The sequence below is a fragment of the Colias philodice genome, chromosome 24 (assembly GCF_061535455.1).
Source record: "Colias philodice isolate Cphi_HAF_F1 chromosome 24, ilColPhil1 Martin Lab GWU primary, whole genome shotgun sequence".
Lineage (NCBI taxonomy): Eukaryota > Metazoa > Arthropoda > Insecta > Lepidoptera > Pieridae > Colias > Colias philodice.
In genome coordinates this window covers 5,952,748-5,963,504 of record NC_143109.1, presented here as the reverse complement: position 1 = coordinate 5,963,504, position 10,757 = coordinate 5,952,748, and the positions used below count along the sequence as shown (strand labels likewise).

The window sequence follows — 10,757 nt, the reverse complement described above, 5'->3', positions numbered from 1 at the left end:
ATTGTTTTAGTTATTTGTGTATCTATTGTGATATGCCTAGAATCTGCATTTATATTTTAAGTTAAGTGTTAAATTAATATTTATATTACTTCCTTACAGGATAGGTTAGTTAGAAAAATTTGTATATTTTTTAGAAAATAATCAATCTACAAATAGTTAGAAATAATCTGAAACAATGCATTTATGTAAATGTGTTTTAACGTGTTCATACTAATTATTATGTGTTACTTATTATAATTATATTTTGATATGCGCTTACATTTGACGATTTTATACCTAATGAAGTTACTCAGATAAAATGTTTATAATAGTTACGTAAGGCATAGATTCCTATTAAATATATAATTATATGAGATAGTTATTATGTGATGTGATTATCTATACTAATATTACCTATAAAGCTGAAGAGTTTGTTTGTTTGTTTGAACGCGCTAATCTCGGGAACTACCGGTCCGATTTGAAAAATTATTTCGGTGTTAGGTAGCTCATTTATCGAGGATGGCTATATGTACATATCATCACGCTACGACCTACATGAGTGGAGCCACGGGGGTGAAACCGCGCAGAGCAGCTAGTACAAAATATAGAGTAATACTCAAGTGAAGAAATATAATAATAATTTCATATTTATACCAGTGATCTTTAAAACAATTAAGACCTAAATATATTTGAATAGTCGTTTCCAAATCAGAAATAACACAGTTGTAAACATTTTCCTATTATCTTTTGAGAACAGAAATACCTATAACAGTCGTTTAACCCGATTTAACGGAGTTTAAACTTATCATGTAAACAACAATAAATAACGGCAAAACATCTCATAAATGATAATATTATTTCAATAGCGAAAAGACAGGACTTTGCCCTCCGTACATCACGTGCCACCGGCCTGTTAGTACAATAAAAATTGTATAAACATACAATTAATTTTATAAAGTCATATGTTGACCTATTGTGTGCATTCTAATGTTTTAAGTTGATGACCTGGCGTGATTATTATGCCTATGATATTACAATATTGTAAAGTTTTATAGTTTCCTCTAAATTTTCATGGCTGGCTATTTATTCTAAAATTAATTAATTTCCTTGTTTATTTTGTTCGATTGATTTGTCAACAACATACATGAAAAAACGTAGTGAGTAATGTTTTTTGTAATTTTAAATAGGTTTGTAGTAAAAATAGATAAATGTTTTTATTTTTGGAGGATGCCGGAGATAACTAAGAATAAACAAGCTTTAAATAATATAATTATAATCATCGTTTTTTTTAAGTAATTTCATGGTGTCCTATACTAATATTATAAAGCTGAACAGTTTGTTTGTTTGAATGCACTAATCTCAGGAACTATTGGTCCGATTTGAAAAATTCTTTCGGTGTTAGATAGCCCATTCATCGAGGATTATTTCGCAAAGACTAACTGGAGCAGAGAACTGCGGGTAAAACCGCGGAGCACAGCTAGTATATAATAAAAAAAATCGTCACATTTAAGCGTATATCGAAATAGTACGGTATGATAAATTATCAGTTATTTTTAACTTAACGGCGAAGTTTAATTGTGTTTTTATCTTGAATTAATTAACGGGTGCTTTTGTTTGAGACGAGTTAATAATTTAGTAATAAATGGGTATTAAATATTATTATTTGTCATGTTTATGAAATTTTGAAGTGAAACTTCTTTATCGGGGTTGGAAAAAAATTTAGTGTAACATTTTTCCGTTACGCGCCATCTTTTTCTTATCTCTACCACGCGTGATTCGACGTATTTCTGTAAAGTTGCATATAGTAAATTATTTTTTGAAAAATAATGTCATAAAGAAGTTTCACTTCTTACGTGTGTACACTCACATTTTTTTATTTTATTTTGCCTTAGAGGGTTGTGTTTTGGATATTTTGGATACATACCGATTTTAAACATTGATGGTCAGATGAGAATAATCATAGTGAAATACCTACTCTAATATGCTGTTTAGAATATGAATTCATGGATGATATAATATTGTACCTACGTATGATGTCAACTGTGATTGTGAAAAATTGTATAGAATAAGGGCTTTAAAGTAGATAATTAATATTCCTTTAGTTTTAACTGTTAGTTTTTAACACGCGAGTGTGAATGATTGAATGAATGAAGAAAATTTCGAATTTTCTCAAAGTTGTATGTAATGTAAATTAAGGTAATGTAAATTACAAACATAAGGAATTGAAAATTTTATCTCTATTTTCATTTAGGTTTACATAATCTGTAAAAGGTACGAATATTGCAAATATTAAATCCTATATTTTCAAATTGTAACTATGTATTTAAATATCATTTATTTTTATATAAATTTTTTGGTAGATTCCTTATGTTTGTAATTTCCCGAAAAGACCAGAATGGATAGATTTTTTGTCGAAATAATTCATTGTAAATTATTATTATTAGACACTGACATTTTTAATATGTACTTAATGTTAATAAATGTTTTGTAAATATTATGTAAGTGGCCTAGTATTATAGATATAAGTAATTTAGGCTATATTGTAAAGTGAGAATAAATAATTTCTAAGGTAAAAACTATCTTTTATTTGATACAAATCCTTGTCATTTTTATTCAAGTCTATCGTTTTTAGATCTGCATGGAATCTGGTAAAAACCAAACCATCTCTAGACCTGAAAAAAATCTTTACTAAATATTTTCAAACTTATAATGTAGTCTTGTGCTAATAAATTATAATGAAAAAGCTAATGAAACATTTGTTACACTGATCACTGATCGATATTTAAGGACAATTTGACCTGTATTCATTGTAATTAGTTTTGTCATGATAGACCGAGACTATGGTTTTCACCTTACGTTCACACGGATACACGATTTTTAAGTAATAAAAACAGTTTTAACAAATCGTTGTTAAATCTGTTTTTCATCGGATCTGGAAAAACGTATCCGACGGCCTCGTATTGAGATTCCGTATGTAAACACCATAGATATATATAGATACTATGGTGTATGATTATAATATGAATGCTATGATATACAGGGTGTAATCGTTAAGTGTGCACAAGCGATTATTCCGTAACTATTGCAGATATCAAAAAAATTTAAACTGATATCGAAAGTACTTAACCTAATGAGTAAAATGGCCATAATAAATTTTTAAAAATAAAACGAGAAATTGCACATTATTGATGGAAAAGTACCTTAAGAGGTGGTGTAAAATATCCACAACATAAGGTCGCCTTTTGTGCAATTTATGTGTATTTCAATTTGTTATTTCTTTAATTTGGAGTGTACAATAAAGCATTCATATTAGCAATAAAATTAGAAAATAGAAACTAGTTTTTACACGCAGCTTCGCCCGCCTGTTTATAAGAAACTAACAGTAAGTAGCTTGTTGGCTCTTATAATACGAATTTATAAGGAATTTTACCCATGTAAATTAAACTGCAGAAATGAAACAACACAAATCAACGCACAACATTCTTTATTAAAAAGCAACAGATCACAAAAGAAATGCATCTAAACATCAATACTTAAACGTCATATAAATATTCACTTAACCTAAACATAATTAAAATAAAGTCATAAAAACAAGATAAAAACACATTTTATTATCTGTATTATGGTCATAAAATTATGGCGCATAGTATGGACGGTGCTTTATTTTTCAAAAATTTGAGACGTTAAGGCTCAATTTCCTTTGGCAATACATACAAGAAGGAGATATTTCACCATTTTTATGCAGAATATGTACAAAGCAAATTGAACCTTAAGCACATATTTTGTTTACATAATTTTAAAATAATGACTGCAATGTATTTGTCTTTTATAAACCTATCATATTATTAAAACTAAAAAGAACTAAATTGAAGCGTAATAAAAAACCTTCATGGTTCTAAATTGACTAATTTTTCGTAATAATTATACGTATACAAACATTTTAGTAATACTCGAAATTTTATTTCTATTCAGCTATATAAAATTTTGTGACAAGAATACTTGAACCTCTAGTAGTACCAAAAAAATAAGTTATATTAATAGTAAATCTTTTTTTGGGATTTTTTTTTGGAATGTGAATTATCACAGATAATACAGAACTGCTTTAACCTGATTCGCGCCAAAACATGACGTTCGCCATCTTGTTTTCCATGAAATGTCAGTTGTCATTTTATATATTTTTTATTATTTCCATGGATATCTACAGATTATCGATATAACGGATTTTTGTGGTACTGCAGTCGATAAAAACTAAAAAATTGGAATAAAAAGAATTTTGTACGTATGTATCACGTATTTCATACAAGCTACGTCTTTTATCGCATTTCCTAAAAACATGGGAAGCCTTACAATTAATAATTAGATTTTCTTTGATTTCTTATGAAAATCTTCATCATGATATATTTATGGCACATTATTGTATATAGAATCAATAATCAACACACAATCACATTCTGATTATATGTGCGAGCGAGACGGCAATACGATCAAACTCATGTGCGAGTGAGATAGAAAAGCGTCACGGTTTTTCAAACTCACACGCGCTAGCTACGTAATATAAAGCATTAGAATTAAATATTTCGATACAAAAATAACTTTAAATAATCGTATAAGTTTTTTACAACACGAAATATATATTTTTCTCTTTACATTATTACTTTTAGAAGTTAAAATTAACAGCTAGCGAATGTAAGCATGAAAATTGGTGGTACGGTCAACAAAAAAGGTTGAAATTGTTATTTCAAAATTATTAAAATAATGTAAATAAATAATCTTGTAAAGGCTTCATTGCATTGTCTAACTAATTCTTAATACTAAATGTAAAACTTTTGGAATGATTACAATGATCACAAGCCTTAATTTGGACTATACAGCCAGTTACTTTAGAAACACGCTGTATATACTCATTTAACGAATATATACAGCCGGTTACTTAAGAAACACGCTGTATATACTCATTTAACGAATATATACAGCCGGTTACTTAAGAAACACGCTGTATATACTCATATATCAAATATTTTTTATCTGTACTTATTTACGCACTTTGTACGCACAACCTATAACGCTGCCAAAAAATATCGATTTCCGTACTATAAGAAAAAAGTCAGATAATATAATATAAAAAAGTCAGTGAGGTTTAATATCTTTTGAGTTATTTTAATAGTATTTTTCACAGAATTTTGGTCATTAATTTTTTAGTCAATAATAATTTAGGACCTATATTAAAATGTCTTTTATACACATTTAGTGCTTGCCTATTTCTTATTTTTCTTTTCGTACGGAACCAATAATAATAAATTATCTATATAGAACTCTAAAATACACATTCTCAAAATATAAATAAATAACACAATCACTCGATCACTTTGTATACGTATCGAAGCACCAGTTCGTAAAAATGACTATCAAAAATACTGAAATAATTTAACTAATTTGCGACTCTTTGCTCCCAGCAATTGGGTCCATTTTGCCTTCTCTATTTCCTGTAACAAAATTTTCATTATTAGAATTTTAATATGGAAAAAGTACATTAATGAAATGCAATAAACAAATGACGTTATTAAGTATGTAAGATATGTATGTTTGTATGGGTAGCGAGAAGTGTGCATTTGCAGCGAGCGCAATGTATAAGACGCAAGCGTGTGTGTGTTTTTGCACACGATTGTGGGTGAACAGCACGGTATACGAGATAGCTTACGTGTTAGCAGCGTCTCTGCGTGTGTGCGTGTGTGCAAACAACGCGGGTTTTTATGAGTGAGTGGGTGAACAGTGCGAGGTTTGTATGTGTGTTCCCAGCGTGTCTGAATGCGAGTGCAAATTTTGTATGTGTGTGTGTGTGTGTGTGTGTGTGTGAGCGGCGCGGTATCACTATCGCTAGGCGGCGGCGGTGAAAAGTTTGGAGTAGAGAATGGGGTTTGTGTGTGAAACATCAAACAAGTATGTATGTATTAGCACCGCTGCGTATGAAATAAGCTTGGGCGTGTGTGTCCACTATCCCTGTATCAGGAGGAACGTACGTCACACCCCGGACACTCCATACAAAATTATCGTTTTGACAGTCACACTGTAGAGACTGCAAATGTGTGTGTTAACGCTTTATGGTTGGCACGTTTGTGACTAGCGTAAAAAAAAATTCGCGTTTTTCTGATGAAATACATCCGTAAACAGCACAATATCTAACCATTTTCTACGAAAAACGATAATCACAAATCCAGAATAATAAAATTACTTTAAGTCAATTTGATTAATGTTGTCAATCTTCGTTGCGTATCGTCCTTGCAGAAAAATGTGGCCCATTTTAATCACGATCGTGCGGGGTGAGGTATGTTATAGCCTGATCGTGCGGGGTGAGGTAAGTGTTTAATTTTGGCGGGAGGCGGAGTGTCCGTTCTGTAGCGTTTAGCTACTATTATGTATTCTGTGGCATAGTATATAATATGTATGACTGTGCATGTAAGGGTGTGTGTATGTGTATATCTCACCGTGTCAACGGCGCAGTATCACTATCACTAGGGGGCGAAGGCTCTGCGGCGTGCACCTTGATCAGCAGCGGGGGGGAGGTGGGCGTGGGGGGGGTGGGGGGAGCGGGACGGGTTGCTGTTGTTAGAGCTCCAGAGTTGACATCCTCTATGGCTTTGCGCAGCTGGAAATAGAATAAAAAATGAATGAGAATAACAAATGTTGAACATACGTGTCAGAAGTGAAACAGCTTTGGCAAGATTCAAAGATACCAAAATCGTCGCTTTTCTCTAATATGACCTTTAAATATTACTTACAACGCGCCTAAAGAAGAAGAATTTAATAATAATTCAATTATTTGCACACAATCATTTAACCAATTAAAGTGACCCAAATGGGTGCAAAACATAATGCAAGCAGGGTGCAAGAAATTTAAATTAACCGACTGAATAAGGAAAAAAATTGTGCAAAATTCAAAAATTCAACATTGGTTAGATGTTAGGCATCTCTAAGCTTTATAATAATAAAGCGCAACTAATCTAACCTAAATAAATTTAGAATAATTGTCGTTGTAGTTCTTAAAAAATCTTTGTACTCCGTGGTATGTTAAGTAAGTTATTCAGTCTAATAGACGACCTTTTGAATTGACCATAACGTGTAAATCAGTGTACAGATTTTGGCAAGGCGTTTGATTTACTATACCATGATGTGTTACTTAAAATATATATCTGAAATGGATATCTACGGATCACTATATCAATGATACACGTCGTTTGGTCAGAATCGGACTGAACTTGTTTAAAATCGCTGATAGATAACTATTAGACATGTGATTTCAGAGGGAGTTCCCCCAAGGGTCTCATTTGAGACCGTTGTTTTTCAATTTTTTTTTAATTGATATAGCTTATATTACATGAAATTTATTGACTGCCTCCTTGGTACAGTGGTTGACGCGTGAGCGTAGCACCGAGGGGTCCTGGGTTCGATTCCCGGTGGAGACGAAGAAAAATAAAATGTCTCGGTCTGGTAGGACACAGAAGGCTGATCAGTGATCACCTACTTGTCCTTAAAGAAAATCGATCAGTGAAACAGATGTATAATGCATCTGCCCCTTACCCCACTAGGGGACATGGGACTTCACTTTTACATGAAATTTATAATGTACGCTGCATTGGTTTGAAAAAATTGATTGTCTACATACCTCTTTCAAAGCTACGACACCAATGAGTCGTCCGATGGCTGTCACATACGCTCTGCTAACACCCAACGTTGAGAAAAGGGAATGTACCTGAAATTAAAAAAGACAATAAGTAATACATTAAATTACATTGATAAGTTTTCATTCAATATATCTTTCCTGCCTTTCTTATTACTTTGCATTGCATTGCAGCATGAAATAGAAAACACAAAAATATCGATATATTCAGCATAGAGAAAACTTAATGAAAGTAGGTAGATAGTAGTTGGCAGTTGTCAAACTTTTATAATATTTCTGTTTATAATAAACTCACTTTAAGCAACGACGTTCTCTCAACAAGCTGGAAGGGAGCCGGGTCGATGTGACAGATGTAAAGGTTTTCATCTTCGTAGTCTGTGTCGTCTGGATTCTGGAAAGAAAACATTTTAGCAGAATTTTAGCACGGTTTGAGACGTTCTTAAAGTCAAATACTAAATGTTTCAGAACCCGGCCGTTAGTCTATCTCACTATCTCACTCTCTCTACTTTTCTCTTCTAAAATTCTCTTTTTGTACTTTTGAATTGTCATAATTTAATCGCATTTTATAAGGAAAAGTAATATTTATTACGTCAGAAACTTCAATTCTATGAAGAAGCAGCACAAAGTAGTATATCTTACCATATCTCGTTTCCTAGCGATTTGCAGCATCCTATCGAAGTCGATCTCTTTGGCCATCTCTAGCTGTTCCCACGCTTTTTGATCTTCTGGCGACATGTCACATACTCTTTCACGTGGCTGTAAAGAAAAATGGAAAAAGGGTAAAGTGACCTGTGTTTGTCTTCGGTTGTAGGATAATGGGACCTATAATTTCTACACTGTTGAACGGTTATACGGTTTTACACTGTGTAAAATGGTTACAACCTATGTTAAGACTGGAATATGACCTAGAAACTTAAAAGGCAAAACATCTTATCAAAATATGCTTATGAAGAATAAAATAACTTATGTTTTGTTAAACTTTATCGAAATAAAAATCTTACAATGCTACACTGCAATACAGTGTCTATAAAAATGGTAGATATACCCTTTGCATAGTTTTATCAAAATATTAAATTTAACAAAGGCTTCGTTTGGACGACCTCATTTTTTAACTCCATACCATAAACGAGTTATTTACACTTTAAATTTAATTTTTATTAACATATTAAATTCTCACCAATTGCACTTTCTTGTTAATAGACGGACTGCGAGGCAAACTCAGACCATCAGATAGACCTCCCTCCACATCTGGTAGGAGGGTTGATCTTTTGAAGATAGCTTCGAATGCTGCGCGAATTCTGGAATACGTCATTTTTGTTAGATAGAAAAAAAAAATGTAATCTATAAAATATTTTAACATTTGCTTCGAGTAAGAGAAAAAAGAAAGATGATTCTATGTTTTCTGGAACAATGATAGATTCATATATTATGTTTTTACCATAAATTATACAATATACACCGTGATTTTGTTTACCCTATTAATTTTATCTGTACACACGCGATGATACTTTTTTTTTCGCTCTCCTTTGAATCTTGGCGCATTCGTATAAATCGTGCCTTCGGGCTCAGACGTTGTTTATACTTTTGGCCCAACTACCCTCACCTGGTTAATAGTCGTTGACTTGCTGTGATTTGTTATCAACTGTCTACATCAATAAGGCAGTTGTTCACATTCTTATGACATTAAAACTAAAAATCGAACCTAGCTCCCGTGTAACTTCAATTATATAATACTAGCTTTTCGCCCGCGTTTTCAAAGAAAAACCCGTTCCCGTGGGATTTCCGGGATAAAACCTATCATATGTGTTAATCCAAGTTACCCTCTATATGTGTGCTTAATTTCATTGTAATCGGTTCAGTAGTATTTGCGTGAAAGAGTAACAAAAAACCATACATACAAACTTTCGCCTTTATAATAGTACTAGCGGTCCGCCCCGGCTTCGCCCGTGGTACATATTTCGCAATAAAAGGTAGCCTATATTCTTTCTCAGGGTCTAAAGATTGTCTGTGCCAAATTTCATCAAAATCGGTTGAGAGGTTTATGCGTGAAAACCATACATACATACATACATACATACATACATACATACATACATAATTACAAACTTTTCCTCTTTATAATATAATCTCTTTATAATCTTTATAATATTCCTCTTTATAGATTAGGATTAGGATTTACAAGCAAATTACCTGGTCTCGGCCCCAGTGACGGTGGTGTACACAGCGGGGTGGGGCAGCGAGGGGGAGGGGGGGGCTCCCAACCCTCGACTCAATGTGAACGAGTTCGTTTTCTTCAAGATCGACTTGGGACGGAAGAGCTGGCCTGGGGCTAAAAAGTAAATGCGAAAATAGATTTATAAGAGGTTTAGAAAAACTTAATTTTTAAGTTTCATCTTGGGCTTCTAGTCCAAAGACTTCAAACTTGTTAAAATAGTTACCTCTGCGTATTATTTTTAGGTAAGTGCCTTCATTTAAGTGATTAAATTAACTTGTGTTAGAAGGCTTCCATAACAATTAAGTAATAATGTGCCAAGAGACAATAACATTTAAAAGATAGACTTGTATTGAAGCCAAGAAGCTTATACATATTATCTAATACACTGGAGATTTCAGTATGAACATTAACTTGTAACAAGAAAATATGACCTTGAATGACGCCTGTATGTTTTTTTATCCCTAACTTGGCAAGTGGGCTATAAGCTTCTTTATTGAAGCTCTAACATTTGAAAGAAAGGCTTGACTTAGGTTGTCAAAAGAACTGGTTAAATTCCTTTCTACAGAACTGTTTAAATTTATATGTAACTTTTGTTAAACAAAATTTTATATCCTTCCAACTTTTCCAAAAATTAATATTTTTACTTTTATCAGAAAATTCTTTCTTTCTAAAATAGTACATTATTTTTCGTCTGAAAAAGTTATTAACATGAATTAGAAATGTAAAATATTAATAATTACCAGGTATAAGTCCACCCTGGTCCTTGGTAGTTAGAGAAGTGCCTCTCGTCATGCCGCTACCCGGCACTTGCAGCATATCTGGGGCCGGTGTCACCTGTTCGATTGTGAGCCTTATGTTAAGTGAATAGGGTAGAGATTTGTATTGATT

General features: G+C 32.5%; 1 protein-coding gene across 3 annotated transcripts in view; it reads right to left on the bottom strand.

Annotated features, from left to right (window-relative positions):
• Positions 1-3,457: 3,457 nt before the first annotated feature.
• The window catches only part of ClC-a (chloride channel protein 2), a 64,110-nt gene continuing 56,810 nt past the window's right edge, over positions 3,458-10,757 (bottom strand). For all 3 annotated transcript variants that reach the window (XM_089710346.1, XM_089710345.1, XM_089710347.1), the window contains 8 exons: positions 10,610-10,703; positions 9,845-9,983; positions 8,832-8,952; positions 8,294-8,410; positions 7,950-8,045; positions 7,640-7,726; positions 6,462-6,622; positions 3,458-5,462 (listed from right to left, as the gene is read on the bottom strand). In XM_089710346.1, the coding sequence (XP_089566472.1) occupies positions 5,456-5,462; positions 6,462-6,622; positions 7,640-7,726; positions 7,950-8,045; positions 8,294-8,410; positions 8,832-8,952; positions 9,845-9,983; positions 10,610-10,703 (822 nt within the window). In that variant the 3' untranslated portion in view covers positions 3,458-5,455. The remainder of the gene's footprint in view (positions 5,463-6,461; positions 6,623-7,639; positions 7,727-7,949; positions 8,046-8,293; positions 8,411-8,831; positions 8,953-9,844; positions 9,984-10,609; positions 10,704-10,757) is intronic.